Source organism: Lithobates pipiens, unplaced genomic scaffold (assembly GCF_037356315.1).
Source record: "Lithobates pipiens isolate NorthernLeopardFrog02 unplaced genomic scaffold, aLitPip1_a1.2 Scaffold_8, whole genome shotgun sequence".
Taxonomy (NCBI): Eukaryota; Metazoa; Chordata; class Amphibia; order Anura; family Ranidae; genus Lithobates; species Lithobates pipiens.
In genome coordinates this window covers 117,912,822-117,937,377 of record NW_027507903.1, presented here as the reverse complement: position 1 = coordinate 117,937,377, position 24,556 = coordinate 117,912,822, and the positions used below count along the sequence as shown (strand labels likewise).

At 43.5% G+C, this 24,556-nt stretch overlaps 1 protein-coding gene across 5 annotated transcripts in view; it reads left to right on the top strand.

Annotated features, from left to right (window-relative positions):
* Nucleotides 1–24,556, top strand: part of VPS13C (vacuolar protein sorting 13 homolog C) — a 626,331-nt gene that overhangs the window by 120,368 nt on the left and 481,407 nt on the right. For all 5 annotated transcript variants that reach the window (XM_077473219.1, XM_077473221.1, XM_077473220.1 and 2 more), the window contains 2 exons: nt 3,298–3,404; nt 20,263–20,434. In XM_077473219.1, coding sequence (XP_077329345.1) covers nt 3,298–3,404; nt 20,263–20,434 — 279 coding nt within the window. The remainder of the gene's footprint in view (nt 1–3,297; nt 3,405–20,262; nt 20,435–24,556) is intronic.

Below are 24,556 nucleotides of genomic sequence, written 5' to 3'. Positions count from 1 at the left end.
TTTCGGTGTAGAAGTCTGTGGAAGTTCCTGGGTGATCATTCCCAATTGAAGCAGAAGCCGTTCACCATCTTGGAACGTCGAGAAGTGGTATGGTTTATTATTATAAGAGAAATTCAGGCGGAGAGGAAAGGCCCATCTGTAAGGGATTTCATTGCTCGTCAGAACTTGAAGTAGAGGTTTAAGAGCTCGTCTTTTTTGGACTGTGTATGGTGATAGATCGGTAAAAATTTGTATGGAATGATCCTGAAATGTCAGAGAATCTGAGGTTCTGGAAACTCTCATTATCTCTTCTTTCACTGAATAGTAGTGAGGTTTCACTATAATGTCTCTAGGAAGACCATCTGTGCGAAGAGGTTGCAGAGCCCTGTGAGCCCTGTCTAATTCTAGACGATCTTGTGAAATAGTGGCAATTAAGCTTTTGATGAGGTCTTGGATAGCGAGATGAATGTCCTTGATAGATTCAGGAATGCCTCTAACACGGAAATTATATCTCCTCGACCTATTTTCGAGGTCGTCAATTTTGGCTGTGGCTGTTTCTAAATGATCCTGGAGTTCTTGAATCCTGGCTGTGTTTTGGTTAATGCGTAGGCATGACTGATCTGATTTTTGCTCTATTACATAAATCCTGGTTCCTAGTTGTTGCAAATCAGCATGGATGGAAGCTGTGATCTGTGTGGCAGTCTGAGATAAACCTCTGGACAACATTTGAGAAAATGCGTTCATCATGGAGGCAAAATCTGTGGGAGGTGAGGGCGCATCTTTAGGAACTATGTCCCATGGGGTAAAGCTTACAGGTAAAATATGCTGTATGGATGAGTTACTTTCCCCCCTAATATGACTCAAAAGAGGGTCTGTGGATGCTGGGGATAGGGTCCTGAGTTGAATTTCACTCACTGTGCCGTTTGAAGTTGAAGTTGAGGTGGAAGAAAGGTGCTTAACTGTGTAGTCTTGGTCCGCTATGGATTCCTCATTGCAGGCTGTATTTTGTGAGGTAACGGCGGCCATCTTGGATCGGCCTGACCTCTCTAACGCTGTGGAAAGCGCGGGTTTGGGGTTCCGTCGGGACTTAGAACCGGGCATTCGTGTGAAGCCTGCGTTTTCCCCAATCCGAAGTGACTGTTTGCCGGTAGAAACGAGGGCTCAGAACGTCGTGGCGGCGAGCGTTAGTCCAGGGTGGCGCGGAGCTCCCGGTCTATGCGGCCATCTTGGACGCTTCCGCGCATGCGCCCCTCGGATTAAGTTATTTTCATGGACTTTCAGAGGGACTTTGCAATTGCAAATGATCTGATCACTCTTCATAACATTCTGGAGTATATGCAGATTGCCATAAAAACTGAAGCAGCAGACTTTGTGAAAATTATTTTGTGTCATTCTCAAAACTTTTGGCCACAGCTATATATATATATATATAGATAGAGATAGAGATAGAGATAGAGATAGAGATAGAGATAGAGATAGAGATAGAGATAGAGATAGAGATAGAGATAGAGATAGAGATAGAGATAGAGATAGAGATAGAGATAGAGATAGAGAGATATATATATATATATATAGAGAGATATATATATATATATATATATATATAGAGAGATATATATATATAGATATATATATATATATATATATATATATAGAGAGATATATATATATATATATATATAGAGAGAGATATATATATATATATATATATATATATATATATATAGAGAGAGATATATATATATATATATATATATATATAGAGAGAGAGATATATATATATATATATATATATATAGAGAGAGATATATATATATATATATATAGAGAGAGATATATATATATATATATATAGAGAGATATATATATATATATATATATATATCTCTATGTGTGTATAGATATATATAGAGAGAGAGCGCTATCAGCAAATGTAGTGTAGACAGCGGGAGGTTAAGCTGTCTGCTAATGTAGTGTAGAGGGTGGTAGTGAAGCTGTGGTGATAATGAGGCTCTCGGCAAATGAGGTGTTACTGGTGGGGGGTAGAGCTGTCAGTGAGTGTAGTGTGGACGGTGCAGTGGAGCTATAGCCATTGGCAAATTAAATGTGGTTGGTAGGGATAGAGCTATTGGGGAATATAGTGTGGCCCAAGGAGATGGAGCTATTGGAGAATGTAGTGTGAATTTTGGGGGCCAAGCGATTATAGAATGTAGTGTGGACAGTGGAGATACCAGCAAATGTGTTGACAGTGGGGGTATCACTGTATCGCACTGCCTCTGTACCCAACCAGAAGTGGGTGTGGACCCTTTTAACTTTGCTCCCTCAATCCCCTGGGGCCTGGTTCCTTCTATCTGGCACTCTTCCTGCCTGTTCTTCGTGTATGAGGATCCTTTCAGCCATCTACCTGGACTACCAGATACCACCAACCTTTCTGTGTGAGACGTGTTTATTCCTCACTAATTTAGCGCTACACTATTTGCCCCCCCCCCTATTCCAAGGGAGACACAAGCAGCTGTTTGTACTTTTACTGTTTGGATAAGATCTTAATTTTTTGAAACCCATCTCTACAAGTATTTCACGTAGACACTAATGTATTGGGCTGCCACCTTCTGCTCCACTTGTACACGGCTTCAAGTCGCTTCTGTGGTTGTTGCACATTTCCATTTACTGTACGCAGAGCTTTTTGTTCTTTTATCCAGTATGTAAAGTTAATCCTATTCTGAATTTATTTAGTTAACTCCAAGTTATTGTGTGTTCCTCATCTGACCATCTTGCATTTCCTTGCCATTACAGTACTAGTAGTGAATGTAGTATGAACAGTGGAGATGGAGAGAACCTAGTATGGATGTTGCTTTACTACCACATTTATCCTTGTGATTAGAAAGTGGAAGTTACTATCTGCCTTCTAGCACATATCAGGAAGCATTGAGACTCGCATGACCTCTAAGCAGCTGGTCAAGGCTGAGACTCTCAATATTTTGAGCAACTGCAGAAGTCAGTGAATCACAGATGGTGTGAACAGCTAAACTGGGCTGATCACTCTTATCTGAGCTCACAGGAAACCAGGTTGCTCTATTAAAAAGGTTTAATTCCTTTTTAACAATAATAGATTCATTTTAGGATGTTGGGGGTTTGGAGATGTGAAATAAAGGATCCAACCACTGTGATGCTTGTACATTTGTTTTCTGTTTAGCATACAGATAGAGTATATTACGCTTTGGTTCTTCCTATTTTTTTAGCACAAAATGGTCCTTGTTTATGGTCATTATTTTAAATGCGTTTTTAGCCTATTTATGGCAACAAATCTTTTTTTTGCAGTACCTCAGTATGATTGACTTGTTGGAGTCTGTGGATTACATGGTGAGGAATGTTCCATACCGGAAGTACAGACCAGGGGTAACGCTAAAGGAAGACTGCAGAAAATGGTACATAGGCACTTGTTTTTTACTCTTTCCTATATTCTACCTGTCCTAACACCATACAGTTTCTTACTCTACTTGAATTACACAAGTGCTATAAAATATAAAAAACAAAATGATTGCAGTATATCAAGGAATTAAAAATTTTTGGAACGTCAATCTAAATTTAATAAATTGGACAAGTTTTTTAAAGGCTACAAATGTATAATGGTTGTGATACTGTTACCTGACTATATTTATACATGTAAAAGCAACAATAATAGTGGCATCAATGGCAAAAGCAAAAATAACCTATATGTTGTACAATAGTTTATCACTAGCATTAACAAAGTAGTCCCCCTTTGTTTTTGTTTTTTTAGTTCTTCCAATAACCTAAGCAGGCCGTACATGGATCAAAATTCGGCCAGTTCAGCAGGTACCGGACAAATTTTTGATCCAAGTATGTGCAGGGTACCGATCGACTTTTGTACAGCTGCCTTGTCAAATTTTCCCTGCTCAATCAGTGCTGCAGACTATAGCCTGCAACTCTGATCAGTGTATTCCGATGGCCAGATAGTCTCCCTGCTTTTAAAATACAATAGCTCAGCAGGGAAGAATCTCCCATCCACATAGTGTCTTGATGGGGGTACTGGGTTAATTGTTTTCACGTCTTTTACCAGTCAATCCTGTTGTGTTTTTTGGCTTCTTTTAACAGATTACTTTTTACAGCAAAAGTGAAAGTTAGAGGGTTGGCACAAACCGTCAAACACTAAGTGCTTTCAATGGTCCACTTTTTTGTCTTGACTTTATCCCAAAAGGAAATAAAACTGTTGCTGTAACTGCTTAAAGTATTAGCTAAAGTTAGGCTTCCGTTTGTTTAAAGGCAAACTAAATATAGTGTATCTAACACTACTCTCTCTGGACAGATCTCCTAGGGTGCCTCTGTTGCTTCTCCATAGATAGAATAGCCACCTTAAGGCCTCATGTACACTGCTGCTGATAAACGGATGTTTAGGAGCAGTTGGGTATTTTTTTTCTGCTGCCCCTGAACTCTCCTCTGTTATCTCATTACATGTACACAGGGTTGTTTATAGGCATTTGAATTTAGAAGCCTTTTTCTTTTCTTACATCGGGGGACACAGAGCCATAGTATTTACTATGTGGGTTATAGGGCCACTGATAGGTGATGGACACTGGCACACCATAAGGCAATAAGTGTGCTCCCTATATAACCCCTCCCACTACTGGGAGTCCTCAGGTTTTTTTGCCAGTGTCTAAGGTGTTGGTCACGAGTCAAGATGTGCTGTGCTGAGCTCCACTGGAAGCTTCCCTGCTGGGGATCTGTTCTGATGTCCTTTCATGGGCTAAAGGAATGATACCCGGGCCTCGTGTCTGAAGAAACGAGGTTTTGCTTGCAAATGCTTCCCTTTTTAGAGAGCAGGACCCTGGGATCAAGTCCTTTTTTGGTAGTAAGGCCATGAAGTTTTTACTGGCGGGGTGCTGTTGCAGGCCCAGGTTTGTGGGTAACCTTAGGTTCCCCTGATCCTGAAGGTTTCGGAGCCCACTGTGAAGGGTTAAGATTGGGTTTATCTCAGATAACCCTGCTGCGAGGAAAGGTAAGGTAGATTTTCTTAGAAATTTCTCCTTCTGTGTATAATGCTGTCATGCCTATGTGTCACCACTGGGGACTGTATTGAGCGCTCAATGTCTGATGCAGATCCTCCGGTAAGAAAGGGGGATCTGGTTCTCCTCCTGCTCCCCCAATGTTGTTTTTTTTCCCCCTTCGGGGGGTCCATATGCCAAAAGCAGTTTCCTTAAAAAAAAAAAAAAAAAAAAAAAAAAGACCACCTGCTGAGTGGCCGCGCGATAATTCCACCCGCCATGGATGCTTGCGCCCGCTGCTGGCGTGGGTAAACACTTTCCTTTGAAAGGAAAAGGGGGTCCCTGAAATTTGTGCGAGGGGGCGTGGCTAATGGCGTCAGATGCCGGACACACGTGAAGGAAGTTGTTGAAGCACTGTGTGTGTGTGTGTGTGTAGCTCCTGCTGGCTGTGGAGGGGCAGAGCAGGAGCTTGGCTTGTTTCAGGTTGGTGAGACAGGAATTCCCTTTGACACATTGTACTTAACCAGGCTAGGTATTAATAGCTGCTATTAGCGCTGAACTATAACCTAGCAGTGTACATTATTTTGCTGGTAGTGCCTCTGCTTTGTGCTTCAGGCTATGAATGGTAATGGGACCAGGAACTCCTCTAAGGATTCTAAAGGGTCAGTGGTTTCACAATAAACTAAATCCATTTCCTAAAGAATGTTATCCTCCTCTGAGAGGGATGCGGCTGGTCAGATTGAGCCGTCAGGGGAAACTGCTAAACACTTCAGTCCCTCTACACAATCGTTTTTTTCTTCTACCATTTGGAAAGAAGATTGATGCTATGATATCTCTCCATAGTGGGGCCAAACATGGCAGATTCCCATCTAGTGCTCCGGACCCTCTTATTGAGGTGCAGGAGGCTGGAGATCAGGTAGGATTTCCCAAAGATTTAGAAGATAATTATCCTCTTCGAGGATCCTAATATAGGACTAGCATCACAAGACAGGTTGCTTGTGCACTCCCTTACAAAATTGGTTCATTCAACCTTTTTGTTGCCTGACAGCGCAGGCTCTTGAGGAACCCACCTCTAATTTGGGTTCATTAAAACCTCCCCCATCTGGGGATATTTTTCCTATTCATGCATGGCTAAAAAAAGCTTATGTATTATGAATAGGAACATCCAGATAAACAATATTATCCTCCTATGAAATTCTCCACACTTTATCCTATGGATAAGGATTTCTATAAAAAAAAAAAAAAAAAAAAAAAAGGGGGGGGGGCAGCAATTGATGCTGCAATCACCTCAGTGAACAAGAAATCCAACAGATAAACAGTTGGAACTTCTTTCTAAAAGCAATATGTCTTTAGCAAGTTCAGTAGCGTAGCCGGTATCCCAGTCCATTAAGGAACAGTTTGTGGTGATACTTAAAATTCTGCCTGATCAGCAGGCCCAGCAATGAGCTGGTGTATCAGATGCACTGTAGATGCTATGAAAGATTCTATCAATTTAAGTTCTATGGCTGAAAAAATTGGTCAGCCGAAGCACCCTGTAAAAAAAGCTCCTAGCCAGTTTCCCCTTTTCATGGTGAACAGGTATTTGGAGATGATCTGGATAAAATACATCCAAAGAATCTCTAATGGGAAAAGCTCTCTTTTACCAGTAAAGAAGTTGTTCAAAGATTTTCTCCTTTAAGCGTGCTGCCTCTCCTGTGCCAGGGGCATCAGTCTCTAGGCAGTCTCGATGACCTCAACTATCAGGTTGGGGAAGACCCTAAGGGCAGCACCAGGGTCAGAAGTGATCTTGTGGCAGAAGGCCCACAAAGCAGTATGCTAAAGCCTCCTCATGAAGGCGCACCCCTGCTCGCTCGGGTGGGGGGAAGGCTCCTGCGTTTCTCAAAGATCTGTCAGGAACACGTTTTCTCTAGGTTACAACTAGAGTTCCAAGAGTTTCCATCTCCTCTTTTTTTTCTTTGGTCGATTGTTCCCAAGGATCCAGAGAAAATGAAGTCTCTCTTTCTGGCTCTGGATCATCTATTATCCCTGTCGGTGATATCAGAGGTTCCCTTAGTGGAACAGGTTACAGGTTTTGATTCTGACCTTTCATGGTTCCAGAACCAAACGGATAGGTAAGACCCATTCTAGATCTCAAAGAGCTGAATCGGCACTTAACCAGTTTCCGACCAGCGCATGCCAATGTACGTCGGCAGAATGGCACGGGCAGGCATATTGGCGTACAGGTATGTCCAATTTTTAATGCCGCCCTGCCATTGCTCCGGCACTCTCGCGTGCTGGTCGGGGCTCCCGTGAGTCCAGTCGCGGGTCCCGCGGACTCTATCGCCGTGGGCATACCCGCGATCGCCTCACGGGGCTGCTGAACGGAGAGATGCCGTTGTAAACAGCATCTCCCCGTTCTGCCTAGCAACAAGTGAAGCTGATCTCTGCTCCATGGGATTGGAGCAGAGATCAGTGTTCACTAAATGAAAGCCCAGCCTCCAACAGTTAGTAACACACCCCTAGGAACACTTAACCCCTTCACTGTCACCCACTGGTTAACCCCTTCACTGCCAGTGTCATTTACACAGGAATCACTGCATTTGTATAGTAGTGAATGCTGTATAAATGACAATGGTCCCAAAAATGTGTCAAAAATGTCCTATGTGTCCGCCATATTGTCGCAGTCACAATAAAAATCGCTGATCGCAGCCATTACTAGTAAAAAAAAATTATTAATAAAAATGCCATAAAACTATCCCCTATATGGTAAACGCTATAACTTTTGCGTAAACCAATCAATCCCTTATTGCGTTTTTGTTTTTTTTACCAAAAATATGTAGAAGAATACGAATCGGCCTAAACTGAGGGGGAAAAAAATGTTTTTTTTTTTTTAATATATTTTTGGGGGATATTTATTATAACAAAAAGTAAAAAATAATGCGTTTTTTTCAAAATTGTCGCTCTTGTTTATAGCGCTAAAAATAAAAACCGCAGGGGTGATCAAATACCACCAAAAGAAAGCTCTATTTGTGGGGAAAAAAGGACGCCAATTTTGTTTGGGAGCCACGTCGTATGACCACGCAATTGTCAGTTAAAGCGATGCAGTGCCGAATCGCAAAAAGTGGTCTGGTCGTTGGCCAGCAAAATGGTCTGGGGCTGCAGTGATTAAACATCCGATCCTTTCGCATGGAGTCAATCCGATCGGTTGTGTCCATCCTGCAAGTAGGGATGTTTTTTGTCTTCAATCGATATCAAAGATGCATATCTCCACGTAGCAATATTTCCCAATCACCAGAAATTTCTGAGCTTTGAAATATAAAATCATAATTTTCAGTCATGGCCCTGCAATTGAGTTTGGCCACAGCACCACGGGTATTCTGAAATATTCTGGCACCTCCTTTAGCCAGTTTAAGGGCTCAAGGCATAACGGTCCTAGCCTATTTAGACGATCTACCTTTTAATAGATCATTGAGTCTGATCACAGCTGTAAACTACCTGGAATCTCTGAGTTGGATACTCAACCTAGAAAAATCCTCCTTAAAACAATCAAGGAGATTACAGTACTTGGGGCTGGTTAGAAATACTGTACAGAAGAAGGTATACTTACCAGGGGTCAAGTCCTGGGGAAAAAAGTGTGGGAACTCCCACCCAAGATCCACTCCCCCACCAAAGGCAAAAAAAAAAGAAAATGATACGCTCATATGCACGAACGCTTCAAAAGTGGTATTTTTCATCCAATTTTCATATTGTGTGTATGAAGCTTAACTGTTGGTACATAAAAAAAAACAAAAAAACAATCCTCAATAAACATAAATACGGTAATTCTCTGAATAATCAGCATTCATTCAATTGTGCTTCCATGCAAATGTGAATATCATGTTCTGATCTTTATTGGGGAATTTTATTTTGTATATTGAGTGTTGGGGTGAGTTTACACTTTTCATTGAACAGAGTTTGGATAACACAGGGTTAAACGGAAAGGTCATAAATTAACTCAACAATTATCTGGAGAGAATGCTTGGGGAGATAGTAATGTGTTCCTGCTTTGGAGATGCATGTTAACTTGGGGGGCTGCAAACTCTCCAACACACTCGCTGCTATTCCAACCCTTCACATATTTCCACATAAACTTCCCTCCTGGCATTAAACTTTGCCAAGTATTGTGCTCAGCTTACCACCCCAAACTGATGTTCCTCCCTCAGATCACCTCTCTCCCTGCATGTCCTGTGAGCAGAATAGCTGTGCTGCTCCTCTGGGTTCTCTCATCATGGCACTGAAGATAGAGGAGGGGGGGGGGGGGTTTCAGCGGGACACACAGAGCAAGTATGCAGGAGACTGGGGGTGGGGAAGATGAGGAGACAGAAAATCACGAGGGGGCGGTGGGGAGGAGCGCATCACGAGAGGTCTGACTAAATACAATCTCTTAGCAGCAGGGACCTGATCTACCCGTCAGCTAGCTATGATTGACAGGTAGATCTAAGCGGAAGCTGTCATGGGGCCCTCTACTGGCAATGCCTGAATGGTCAGGTGTGCGTCACTTACTATTGCGAGCTGTGTCGGCGGATGCTGGTGTAGCACCTGCCACACAGCTCGCATACTTCAAAGTCTTGCAGGACAAGGCTGCTAATGGGAACTGAGTTCCTGCTGTGGAAAAAATACAGGAACTCCGTTCCCATGTGTTCCTGCAGGACTTGAGCCCCGATTCTTACTCCAGACAACAATTGGTTCCATTGCAGGACTAATTGAGCTTATCGGAACAAAGAAAAATCCTTCCCTTCGGCTGTGCATGAGATTGTTAGGGGACATGGTGGCCTCCTTTGAGGCCGTCCCTTACGTGCAGTTTTCACTCAAGACTGCTTAAAAACACAATCTTGTTGGTCTAGAATAAAAAGATTCAGGCCTTGGATTTTTCCAATATGCTTGACTCCCGACGTAAGTCAGAGCCTAAATTGGTGGTTGTTATCCAGCAAAAGGGAAAATCTTTTCTACCTGTATCCTGGAAACAGATGCCGGCCTTCTAGGCTGGGGAGCAGCCCTGCAAGAAGATTCTGTCCAGGGGAGATGGTCCAGGTTGGAGGACCTTGCCTATCAACATTTTGGAAGATTCGGCAGTACGCCTGGCCCTAGGATCTTGGACGGTCAGACTACGGGACTGTCCTGTCAGGATTCAGTCCGACAAAGCCACGCCTGTGGGAGGCACGAGAAGTCGTGCAAGCCAAAATGAGGTGAATCATGTTCTAGCTTGGGCAGAACACAACATTCCTTGCCTATCGGCAATTTTCATTCCAGGAATAGAGAATTGGCAGGCGGACTACTTGAGTCGCTAACAATTATTTCCGGGAGAATGGTCTCTTCACCCCTACATCTTTCTAGTGATACGTAAGAGAGGGGGTATTCCGGACATGGACCTATTCACGTCCAGATTCAACAAAGCCGACAACTTTGTGTAGAGAACAAGGGATCCGCTAGTAGGTGGAACAGACGCATTAGTCTTCCCATGAGATCCGTTTTTTTACTGATCTATGCATTTCCTCCAGTTCTGCTACTTCCGCGCTTTCTCTGCGGGATCAAGCAGGAACAAAAGGAGGCGATTCTGGTGGCCCCAGTGGGGCCCAGAAGATCTTGATTTACCAAGATCATAAAGATGACAGTAAGAGTCCTTCGGACTCTGCCATTATAGCCAGACCTTCTTGCACAAGGTCCGTTGTTCCATCCTACCTTACGGACGAAAAATTTAACAGGTTTGACTGTTGAATCCCACCTTAGTAGGTGATCTCCTTCGTTAGTGTCTACTTTGATTAATGCCAGGAATCCGGCTTCCAGAATCATTTACTATAGAGTCTGGAAGGCATATGTTTCTTGGTGTGTATCCCGGGGTTGGCACCCCAGGAAGTAGGTCATAGGCAGGATCCCTGATTTCCTGTAAATAGGATCTGAAATTAAGCTGGGCTTGACTTCTATCAAGGGCCAGATCCCGGCCTTGCTTCCCAATCTTGGTGCATAGCTTATTCAGGGGGTAACGCCGATTATTCCCCCAATCAAGGCACCTCTAAATCCTCAGGATTTAAATTTCTTTAGGAGAAATTCCCTTGTCTCTTGACAAGAGAGATTATATTTCTGGTTGCCATTTATTCTGCTAGAAGAGTAGCCCCGGACCATTTGGCTGTTCAATGACCAGAGGACTTTTTACAATTTGGCACTGCGCTGCTTTAACTGGTAATTGCGCGGTCATGCAATGTTGTACCCAAACAAAATTTGTGTCCTTTTTTCCCCACAAATAGAGCTTTTTCTTTTAAAGGTATTTGACTCTGGGATTTTTATTTTTGCGATATAAACGTAAGAAGACCAAAAATTTTAAAAATAAAATGTTTTCTTTATTGACTTTTTGTTCGAAATCCAATAAACTCAATTTTAGTCATACATTTAGGCCAAAATGTATTCAGCCACATGTCTTTGGTAAAAAAAAAAAGTCAATAAGCGTATATTTATTGGTTTGCGCAAAAGTTTTCACGACTACAAACTGGGGTGTCTACTTTCCAAAATGGGTTAATTTGGGGGGGGAGTTTGAACTGTCCTGGCATTTTATGCACAACATTTAGAAGCTTATGTCACACATCACCACTCTTCTAACCACTTGAAGACAAAGCCCTTCCTGACACTTTTTGTTTACATGAAAAAATTATTTTTTTGCCAGAAAATTACTTTGAACCCCCAAACATTAAGTATTTTTTTTTTTTTTAAAGCAAAGGCCCTACAGAGTAAAATGGTGGGTGTTGAATTTTTTTTCACACACGGTATTTGGGCAGCGATTTATCAAACGCGTTTTTTTGGGGGGAAATATTAATGCACTAAAAAAACACTATATTGCACAAATGTTTGATGAAATAAAAAAGATGATCTTGGGCCGAGTACATGGATACCAAACACGACATGCTTTAAAATTGCGCAGAAACGTGCAGCAGCGACAAACTGCATACATTTTTAAACGCCTTTATATGTGACCACTTTAGATTTACGGAGGAGTTCTACTGCTAAAATTAGTACCCTCGATCTGACTTTGGCGGTGATACCTCACATGCATGGTGCAATTGCTGTTTACATATGACGCCAGACCAACGCTTGCGTTCGACGCTGTGCCTTAGCAGGGGGGGGACAGGGGTATGTTTTATTGTTTTTTTTTAATTATTTATTTTGCTTTTTTATTTTATTTTGAAACTGTTCCTTTCATTTATATATATTTAAATCATTTTTGTTATCTCATGGAATGTAAATATCCCCCATGATTGCAATGGGTAGTGACAGATACTCTTTTTTTTAAAAATTAGGGTCTATCAGACCCTAGATCTCTCCTCTGCCCTCAAAGCATCTGACCACACCAAGATCGGTGTGATAAAATGCTTTCCCAATGGCGCTGTTTACATCTGGCAACATCTAAGTCATGAAATGCTCATATTTTCCGGTTTATTAGGCCATAGAGATGATTGGAGCCATTCTGGTCTCTGATCAGCTCTATGGTCAGCTGGCTGAACCACTGGCTGCATTCTCAGGTTCTCTGTTGGGACATGAGAGACTGAGAAAACCATGGAAGACGATGGGGGGGGGGACGGGACATTCCCTCCGACTGCTTGTAAAAGCAGTCTAGGGGCTTATTAGCAGCTAGGATTGCTTTTACGTGAAAGCCGACCACCAGCTGAAAAGAATACCAAGATGATACCTAAACCTGCAGGCATCATTCTGGTATAACCACTTAAAGTCCAGCAACATACAAGTACGTTGCTGGAACTGGTTGGGCATATGTTGTAATCTTCTTTTTTTTTTTTTTTTCATGCAGCCTGTGGGTTGAACGAAAAAAGATATTGATCGGTGGGTATGCCCACCATTAGAATACCTCCCTGCATCCACCCACTTCTAATTATGGGCATACATGCACCATTTATATATGCTGAAGCATGGGGGCATCCGCCCCAAAAAGTAGGAGCAAATCGCTCCTCCACCCCTGCTGCCCCCATGCTTCGGCATAAATGCTCTTTAACTGTGGTGGTGAAATCACCTCCGACAGCGCTGGAGTCATGGCTTTATGGTTGGACCAAACGCTGTTGCTGTCAAGATAAATAAATCCGCGCTGCAGCCAAATGAAGTACCTGCTAAGCAAATGATGGTAAACAATAAAACAAAGTAACATTACAGTATAACAGTAAGACATATCATACCTGCAAAGCAAATGCAAAAAAAAAAAAAAATTGTAAAAAATAAAACATATTTTTTTAAAGCAACCTGTGCATAAAATATATATATGCCGAAGCATGGGGGCATCCTCCCGCAAAAGTTAGGAGCAAATCGCTCCTCCACCCCTGCTGCCCCCATGCTTCTGCATATATGCTCTTTTTTAACTGATCACCTCCAACAGCGCTGGAGTCATGGCTTTATGTATCGTGGGAGCAAACGCTGTTGCTGTCAAGATAAATCCGTGCGGCAGCTGAATGGCGTACCTGAAAACAAAAAATGGTTAACAATAAAACAATGCAGAATAGAATACAGTACAAAGGAGCAGAACAATAGAGGAGAGAGAGAACAATAAAACGACAACTATTTATGATATATTTATTATTATTATTATTATTATTTTTTGTAACTGTAACCGCTCTAACTGTTGTATGGGTTCCAGTGGTTTGGGTCTCTCAAAATGCGATGGCATCTTGGGAGACCCTGTGAACGTGTGCCTAGTCTGTGCAATGCTGTACCCTACTCTATTCACCAATGCAAAGACCAGGATTGTCAGGACAGCGGGGACAATGACGGGTGTCACGCCTATATCCATGCTTTCTGCAGACACAACATTTTCTTTGGGGGGGGGGCTCGTTGGGTAGGGGTACGCGGGAGGACTTAAGGATAATTAATGCCTCTCATGCAGCCGACTTACTGCATTTGGTTGGGGAAGGTGAGGTGGAGCACCGTCTGGATATACAGAAGGGCTCTGACGATATCTTCCTGGAATTTAAGGAAGGATCCAGTCCATCTTGGCCAGCTCGTTTAATAATTGTCTACATACAATTGATACCCCTTTCCGAATAAGGGTGACACCAAGTCCCACACAATCTTGCCAGCGCTTCCTATGTAGTCAGGGCAGTTCTCCGGCTCTACGTGACCATCTTTGCCCTCATAAAACATAAAACTACGTGTATAGCCTGTGGCCCTGTCACAGAGCTTATACATCTTGACCCCGTATTTGGAGCGCTTGTTGGGAATGTACTGTTTGAATGACAAGCGGCCAGAAAACGTAATCAGGGATTTAACGCAGACAACTTGATGGGTAGTAAACAAGTCAGCAAAACATTGGTTGAAGTGGTTTATGAGGGGCTGAATTTTGTAGAGCCGATCGTATTCAGGGTCTCCACGAGGGCGTCAGAGTTCATTGTCGTTGAAGTGCATGAACCGCAAAATCTGCTCGTATCGTGCCCTGGCCATGGAAGCAGAGAACACATGCATATGGTGAATTGAGTCAGTGGACCAATATGACCGCAACTCACTCTTTGGTTTTGCCCATGTTGAGTGAAAAGCCCAGAAAGATCTTAAATTCGCAAACTGTAATTGGTTTCCATTGTCTGGCAAGGGAGGACTGGGGAATAGTGGCGATGTATTGGCCAGCGTACAAATTGCTTTGGTCCACAATAGATCTATAGAGATCTTCGGTGGAAAACAGCGAATAAAAATCAAGTGGCATAAAATCAACTGTTTCCACATGAATGCCGGGTTGGCCAGTGAATGGGGGAAGTATGGGTTCTGCAGAAGTGGTGGGTTCCCAATTAGGATTGGCACATTCTGCAGGAAGGGAACTATGGCTTTGATGGGCCTGCCTTTTCTTCTTGGTGGCAGCGGGACACTACTTGTGCTTGCCACCTTGCCAGTTTGAACTGCACTTATGGGACTCGCCACGTCACCACCTGCTACTGCAGTGCTGGATGTACGACCAGGGTGTACTAGGCCGCTGGTGCTTGCCAGTTCACCAGAAGGAATAGCCGCACTAGTACTTCTCTGCTCCATACGAGGGACCTGCAGATCTTGCACATCAACAACAGAAGAAGTTCGGAGTCTGGTACGCCTGACCTTAGCAGGGACCACATCTGTCGTCAGAGCTATCTGTCATGGAGCCGCTGTCCTCTACAGGATCGTATTCTGAGCCTGAATCTGACAGATGAGGGACTTCCTCTTCACTATCTGTCATGCTCAGAAACGTGTAGGCCTCTTCACTATTGTACCTTCGATTTGCCATTTTGGGCTCTAAATTTAGTGGTACACTAGTGAGACTCACAGGTAAAAAAAAGAACCTAGGCTGTCAGCGACTGTATCAAAACGCTACCAAAAAAACTGTTGGCGATCTCAGGGATCAGGCCTGACTCTGCAATCGCTGCAGTTATGTGTTTAGTGTTTTGTAAGTGATAGTGATCTATCGATACTGCACTTGGGTGGGCTGGGCTGGGCGGAGGGGCTAAACGCAGGTGCTAGCAGGTATCTGGGCTGATCCCGCTAACAATGCTTTTTTGGGAAACCTAAACTGCTGGGTATGCTAGTATAGATCTGATCAGATATTGATCTGTTCAGATACTATACTACTAAGGGAGGTGTATGCTTTGCGCGTGGGTGTTAGCGGTACTGGCACTAACCGGACGCTGCCTTGGACGACACAGACCCTATCTGACCCTAAAACCTAACTTATATCACCCGCCGGGTGATCAGGGGGTTAAACCTTTATTAGGTAATAAATGGTGGGTGCCCTGAAACTATTAAAAAAAATAACTAACCAGCGTCACCCGTAACAGTTATATGGTGATCACTGGTGAAAGGGTTAACTAGGGGGCAATCAGGGGGTTAAAACTTTTATGCGGTAGTATATGGGGGGTCCCTGGCGCTATAAAAAGCTTCGGCGAACCTAAATGCTTACCTAACTAGCGTCACCTGTGACAATACAGCGATCAGAAAAACGATTGCTTAGTGACACTGGCGACGGGGGGTCATCACGGGGTTAAACCTTTATTGGGGGGCTAACGGTGTACCCTAGACCTAAAGGGGGCTAACCTTAACTGCCCTAACCCTTATTGCAGTCACAAATGACACCAATGCAATAATCAAAAAAAAAAAGTGCAATTGGTGTCACTGTGACTGGGGGTGCAGGGGGTTGATTGGAGGGGTAATCGGGGGGTGATAAGTGTGCCTGGCGTGTTCTACTGTAAAGTGTAGTGTGTTGGTGAAACTCGATCCTCTTTCCTCGGCGCTGGAACAAAAAAACGACACAAGGAGAGATTACATCACTTCCTCTGCCTGTGTTTACATTACAGGAGAGGAAGCTTTCTATTCGTCAGGAGCGATCGCGAGTGGGAGGCCATGAACTAATGACTTCCCCCTCATCTCGGATCACTCCTGAATGGATTCTGACCACCGCAGGCACGGGGGGGGGGGGGGGGGGGAATATGCCTGCCGTACCATTCTGTCGACGTACATCAGCGTGTGGCTGTCTGCAACTGGTTAAAGAGCCATATTTCATCATGCATAAGGATGAGGTGGTTTTATGTCCTCATCCTGAATTCCTACCAAAGAGGTAAGAGGTTTTAATTTAAACCAAGATATTATGCTTCCTCCTTTCTCCCCAGAGCCTCAATATAGGGAAGAGAAGGCACTACATTCCTGTAATGTAGTAAGAGCGATCAGAGTCTATTTAAAGGCGGCCGCTCAGGTTCACAAAACACATGTTTTGTTTGTACTGCCAGAGGGTCTAAAATGTGGATAGGCAGCGTCAAAATCTACTATTTTCCAAATGGATTCGTCAAGTGATTGTTCAAGCTTTGATTTAAAATTCTTCCTTCTCATGTTAGAGCACACTCATCCAGGGCGATTGGTGCATCATCAGGCCTCTATGGCTCAGATCTGTAAGGCTGCATCTTGGTCTTCGGTTCGTATGTTTATCAGATTTTATCAAATCAATATGAAAGGTCAGGAGGATATTGCCTTTGGGCGCAGTATAATGCAGGCTGCAGTATGAGTCCTCTGGCCTCCTTTTTGCCCTACTTTTTTTGTTGTCTCCCTCCCTTCAGTTGCCATAGCTATGGGACATCCCACATAGTAAATACTATCACGCTGTGTCCCCTGATGTAAGAAAAGAAAACGGCATTACCTGTAAAATCCTTTTCTTTGATGTACATCAGGGGACACAGAGGTCCCTCCCTTCTTGGTATACACTTGTATTGCTTGGCTACAAAACTGAGGACTCCGAGTAGTGGGAGGGTTTATATAGGCAGTACACTTCTTGCCTTAGAGCGTGCCAGTGTCCATCACCTATCAGTGGCTCTGTGTCCCCTGATGTACATCAAAAAAACGTTTTTTACAGGTAAGCTGTTATAAAAACCCTGTTTTTAGAATGCAAAAAAAAATAGGTTCAAGCGGCTGTTCAGAGGCATTTGAAACCCCAAATGCCTGTAACAGCTTGTAAACGCTGCTAAACGGATGTTTTTAGACGCCAGTTTTTAGCTGTCAAGTTCCAATCATTCAGCAAGGGTTAAATAACGTCTCGTGTACATAAACTCTTAGACATGGTGTGTGTTACTGGTCGAATCACAAGGTGAGAAATAAAGGGGGGGGGGGGGGAATCATAAAACAAATGTAGTCACATCTAAGGATTAGCAAACATATATACAGTTCCTATTAGCGCTACAAACTTGTGTGCATTGGCATGTGCAACCTGAAAAATATAAAGTAAACTAAGTTCCAGTGCGACTACCACTAGAGGCGATTCAGTTCGCATTGTGCGCTATACAAGTATTTCATTCATTCATACCAGCCACTAGAAAAATGAATATCAGGATACAGAAAACAAAAAGCAGCGCACAATGGAAATCGCATGAAAACGTATTAGTCTTTAGATAAGAAGTAACATGATGAATTTATTGCACTAAGAGTCAAATATAAAATGCTGCAGCAACAGTCAATAGTAGTATAATAGTAGTATAAGTACTTGTAGATGGTTGCAGAACAGTCATAAAAGCATATAGCTAAATAAGATACCGGTATAAATAATAAACGGTACCACTGCTGAGTTCGGATGAGAGGGGGTTGACATCAACCAATCGGCTTCAAGCTGGACTGTGGAGAGGGCTGTCACAACTCTAAATTGATGGTATGAAAATTCCAGTATGATAGGGGGGAGGATGGTGTCTCAAATCTTGTAGCTGCCAGATGAAAGCGCTCAGCCTACAAACACACGTGCAGGCATGGTAAGTAGGATCCCCAAATGGGCACAGCAAGCCCTACCGTGGGACGTGGGATGATGTTCCTATGAGGAGGCTGTGTAGCTGAGCTGTGGGAAGGCTAGTCAGAGACAACCCTAAGATGGAAGGAAGCCAAAAGTGCCGAGCAGGCAGACTAGGAGCCAGATGCACTGGGTGACGTCAGCGTTACCATGGAAACAAAGGGAAGCTGGAAACAACGGGAGCGTGTCAGTAATCAGCAGTGGAACATCGTAGGCTCAGGGGAAGCCGTGACTACATGTTTCACGTTTTAGCACTTTATCAAACTCTCGGATAGTCTGCTTTTATCTCCCGTGTAGGAGAACTTGTCAGAAGTTATGCTGATAACGGAGGCAGGAAGCAGCAGAAAGACTCGGGACTGAGGGCTTTGGAAAGAGATAAGAAATCACTACAGTTATATAGTAGATATAAAAAGTCTACCTGCCCCTGTTATAAAGTCAGGTTTCTTTTGATCTAAAAAAAAATTAGACCAAGCTAAATAATGTCAGAACTTTTTCGACCTTTAATGTGACCTATAAACTGTACAACTCCACTGAAAAACAAACTGAAATAAAAATAAAAAATAAAAAAAATAACATGGTTGCAGAAATGTGCACACCCTTAAACTAATACTTTGTTGAAGCACCTTTTGATTTTATTAGAGCACTCAGTCTTTTTGGGTATGAGTCTTATCAGCATGGCACATCTTGACTTGGCAATATTTTCCCACTCTTCTTTGCAAAAACACTCAAAATCTGTCCGATTATGAGGGCATCTTCTGTGCACAGCCCTCTTCAGAACACCCCACAGATTTGGGGATTCTGGTCTGGGCTCTGGCTGGGCCATTCCAAAATGTATTCTTTGGGTCGTTGTCATGCTAAAAGATGAAGTTCCTCTTTATGTTCAGCTTTCTAGCAGAAGCCTGAAGGTTTTGTGCCAATTGGTATTGGGGACTGTTCATACCTTGACTACCTTGACTAAGGCTCCTGTTTAAGCTGAAGAAAAACAGCCCCAAAGCATGATGCTACCACAAACATGCTTCACTGTGGATATGGTGGGTATCTTTTGGAGTTAGGGCCAAAAAGTAAAATTTTGGTTTCACCAGACCATAAAACATTTTCCGACATGCTTTTGGAGACTTCAGATGTGTTTTATGCAAAGTTTAGCCAGGCTTGGATGTATTTCTTTGCAAGAAAAGGCTTCCGTCTTGCCACTCTACCCCCCATAGCCCTGACATATGAAGATTACAGGAGATTTTTGTCACATGTACCACACAGCCAGTACTTGGCAGATATTCTTGCAGCTCCTTTAATGTTGTAGGCCTCCCCGACCAGTTTTCTTCTCTGCCTTTTTCATAAATTTTGGAAGGACGTCCAATTCGTGGTAATGTCACTGTCGTGCCATATTTTAACTTGATGATGGTATATACAATGCCTTGTAAATTCTTTTGTACCCTTCTCCTGACTGATACCTTTGAATGATGAGATCCCTCTGATGCTTTGGAAGCTCTCTGTGGACCATGCCTTTTGCTGTAGGATGCGACTAAGAAAATATCAGGAAAGACCTACTAAAACAGCTAAACTTTATTTGGGGTTAATCAGAGGTACTTTAATGGCAGGTGTGTACTGACTCCTATTTAACATGAGTTTGAATGTGACTGCTTAATTCTGAATACAGCTACATCCCCAGTTATAAGAGGGTGTGCACACTTGCGCAATCCACATTATTTTATTTTTACTCCCTGACATTTTACCAAGTTGGCTTTGTGTTAACTTTTTATAACCACTGTATGTGTCCAGGTCAAATTTCATGAATTGGGTTTACATCCACTTTGTGATGTTTTCAGTTACTTGTGTTGTGTGTATGTGTACATGTTTTAAAAAATGTAACCTTCATATGTATATTTGTAAGAGGTTAAAAGCACAAATGTAGGGTCCAGATACTATTTCACTTTGCTTTACTGAATACTAAATACTATGTACCGTATATTGTGGCAATCTTCTCCCTAACGTACTCGGTCATCTATGCAGGTGGAACTATGCCATCACCAGCATTCTGGAAGTTAATATTAAACGAAGGACACATATGTGGACCTGGGAAAATATAGCACAACACAGAGAAAACCTAAAAGCCTATAAAACTGTTTACAAGCTCAAGCTGACCCAGACCAAGGTTCCAGAGGAAACGCTAAAGCAACTGCAGGTAACCAGTGTGCACTACTTTGGCCTCAAAAATAATTATTTGGCAAGCCTAGTTGAACAAACAACCATAAATATTGCACTCGTGATGTATCTCTCAAGTTTAAATTGAATGAAGCTGCATCACTAACGTGAGATTTTTTTACCGTAATAATAGTGTGTATGTGTGTGTTGCGCTAAAGTCGAAGTGAAAATTCAAATTCCATAGAAAATGTAAAGTAAAAAAAGGTGACAAATTAAATCCTGTGTTCCAAAAGCAAGATGAATCTTTTCACCACATAAATTCACCATTACCATAGATCAGGATGTACTCTTACCACAAAAAATAGACCTCTTACGGAAGGTCATACAAGTTCAAATGACTCCCCATGCACTGGTCTCATATATGGAAGGTAGCTGTAAAAGATTCCAAAACCAACCATTGTATAATGCCACTCCTCGGGATAACCTGTATCGGTGGTGACCGTCACCAATGAAGAGATAAACGCTGAGAGTGTAAAACCTCCTCACAAGATATGTTTATTATGTAATATTGCACTTACATGGTTCAGTATTAAAAACAGCATAAGCGCTAAGATTTCAATAAACAATAATTACTGTTACATCTAGGTATCACGATGACAAGAATGCATAACTCCGCCCAACCGGTTTAGTCACCAAGAGGACTTTTTCTGGGGCTTCTCCAGAAGTCCTCTTGGCGACGAAACGGTTAAGCGCCGAAATGCGGCTTTTTAATATACCAGCCTTCTACAACCGGCCTACTGTACCGGGCCCTGGCACCATCAGTTCAATAGGGAGGCTATGGCACCTGCCCAGCAGGACGGTTAGCCATACTGCCTAAATTGCTGACACCAATACCTTTTGTTGCAGCCTCCCCCTCGTGTGTCCCCCTTCCACCCATTGTCCAGGCCCCCCCATTTGCCCTTTCCATTCAACACTGAGGGCACTTGGCAGGGTCCATTTCAGGATTGAGTGCAGAGTACCGATTGATTACTGTCCATTCATCACTTAAGAATAGTAAACTTCAGTTTGAATGAACAGGAAGCCTCAGAGCACTTCCTATTCATTCAACCGAGGCTTCAGAGAAAGGAACTGGGGAATCTGTCCTCAATAAAGTTCTCTGTCTCAAAAGTGAGACATTAGGGGTCTGTTTTAAACCCCTGATATTTCACTAAAGCCCCCTGACAGGACTGTCAAAAAATGCAAAAAAAAATAAAAAATTTAAAAGGAATTTAAATTAAAAAAATTAAAAATTAAAGGCGCGTTCACATGTGCTTTACTCTCTGAAGAGAAGTTAGTATTTGGATCACTCTTCAGAGAGTATTTGACAGGCAGTGAGGAGGTAGATCACCTCCCCCTCCACCTGTTTTAAAGAATATGTAAACCCAACATTTCATATTCCTAATATGTGCCTACTGTACCTTGTCCTTTTATGAAAATTATCTTGTTCTCTTTGTATTGCTTCCTTTGTGTGAAATCCCTGGTGTTTTTGCCAGTCCCTCTGCGTTTCTATTAAACTGACCACGCTAGGCATGAGAGCACTGCATGATCAGTTCTGTAGCTGTGCTTTAACTCAGCCTGCTCTCCTCCAATGGCCAGATTTCTTCTGACACGCCCCCTCTACATAGTTATTCACTGGGAAAACCAGTGTACTGCTGTTTCTCCTCCCTGATCTCCTTATGCAGCTGAGAACAGAAGGCATAGAATCACTTCAAAAGCGGGGAAAAGGTATTTATAATTTTTTTTTTTTTATTATTTATACCCAAATATTTTGCCTGTCATTTCTATTTTAAATGGAATGGGTAGATTAACAAGGTGAGGGTTTACATATACTTTGGTTCTAAAATGAATCAAGGGATTGTCTGATCAAATTCATTGGAAACAAGCTTATATGCAAAGATAGATGGTACCCAAGCCTCACAAAGAAGATGCAAGGATCCTGCCAGGTTTTGCCTGCAATGCGACCACTGTACCTTGCATTGTGGAATCCTAGACACCACAGAGCTAAGACACTCCTGCAGGGTGCTTGACAGGTCCAAGGGAGTGGACCCTAAAACATGAAAAGGGTACCCAGCACTTGAAGGTCCTCAAGTGACAGGAACTCACCGTTATCGGTGAAGATTGGGCTCTTGGTTTCTAAGGTTGGCCTGCACCCGAACGGGTAAGTGAAATCCCCCTCATTTACTTACTGTGTTACACACATGGGGCATCCCAATCTGTCAATCTAGCTAAGGCTGGACACCTGTGTAGTGGTGACTGCAGGGGGGAGTTTTGGACTGACTGTTGGAAAGAGTAAGCTTTCTTGTTGCCTTTTGCTGTCTTGTTGCCTTTTGCTGTCTTGTTGCCTTTTGCTGTCTTGTTGCCTTGTGCATAAAAAATTCATTGCATGCGTGGACACGGACAGTGACTGCGCAATTGCAGGCACAGAGCGTTCCAGCGCACAGCCATCTTATCTAAGCTGAGAGTGGCTGACGTGCAGCACTTCCAGGGGACAACTATGGGACACAGAGCAGGTTCTTAAAACCTCTCGCTTCAGCAGTCCATTGCTCCTTACCCCAGGTCACGTGAGTCACCAGCTGTTGGTTGGCAAGCTAAAGAGCTTAGCAGGATTGTTGCATAGGGGCTTGGTGAGCCCTACTAAAGGGTCTCCCTTCTGAGGTAAAATACTCAAACCAGATACTCCCTTTTTTGTGGCTTGCAATGTCTTAAAAAAAAAAGAGGCGAGGGGCTAACACTACAGGAGAAGGCACACCTATGTCGTCGGTAGCTCCTGAGCAGCCTAGTAGAAACTTTATTGTTGTATCCCCTGAGAGACCAGAGGCTTCTGGGCAATCTGATCCACAGCGCCTGTCTGGTATTGTGCCTACAGTCGATGCTGCTGCTTCACCCTTTATCCCCAGGAAGGAACTGTCCTCAGACCTAGCCAGGTTAGAACACAGGATTGCTGCCATGATCCCTCCATCCCACAGGGTGGCAAGAAGCGTGACAGATATCCCTCCTCTGAGCCTCCTAATTTACAGCAGGAATGGTTTTAGGATGGGGAAGGCCTGGCAGATAAGTCTGCTTCTGAGGAATCTGGGCCAGAAGATGTCCACTTGGTATTAGCCTCTGTTGCAGAGGCTTTTGATCCAGACTCTTAACGAGATGGCTTGTTCTGCCTTTAGGCTGGGTTCACACTGCTGCGGGGGGAGATCCGGATGTGATTCGCACCGCAAATCACATCCGATCTCCGTAGCGCTGCGAGTTCAGCCATACAGATAGTATGGCTGAACTCGCAGCGGTCCCGCAGCAAACTCGCACGGGACCCTTTTTTTCGTCCGCAACAGAATCGGATCGCACTGCGATATGCGATCGGATCTGGGGGTGTCATTAACATATCATTGACACTCCCAGCCGTTCGCATAGGGCAGTGTGAACTGCCGGCGGGCCGGGTTCACACCGCTGCGATGCGGGAACGCCGCGAATCCGCGGCGTTTTCCCGCATCGCACGACTCCCGCCGGCAGTTCACACTGCCCTATGTGAACGGCTGGGAGTGTCAATGATATGTTAATGACACCCCCAGATCCGATCGCATATCGCAGTGCGATCTGCCGACTCGCACAAGAATCGGATCGCATGGTGTGAACGCCCATGCGATCCGATTCTGTTGCGGACGAAAAAAAGGGTCCCGTGCGAGTTTGCTGCGGGACCGCTGCGAGTTCAGCCATACTATCTGTATGGCTGAACTCGCAGCGCTACGGAGATCGGATGTGATTTGCGGTGCGAATCACATCCGGATCTCCCCCCGCAGCAGTGTGAACCCAGCCTTAAGTTACCTGCTGCACAGGTTTCTGAGTACCCCTGGTCCTCTTTGGGGTCCCTGAAGCCTCTCCAGGCTGCACAGACTTTCCCCTTGCACCCACTGTTGGAACAGGCGGTGCATGCTGATTGGGAACATCCTGACAGGATTTTCATTCCTCCTAAGAGGTTTTCCCTTCTATATCCCATGGAGGAAAAGTTTAAGAAATGGAGCATGCCAGCCGTAAATGCGACAGTCTCTTCCTTTAAACAAGAACTTGTCCAATGGATAACGCACAGGGCTTGAAGGACCCTGTTGACAAGAAACTGGAGTAATTTTTAAAGGCT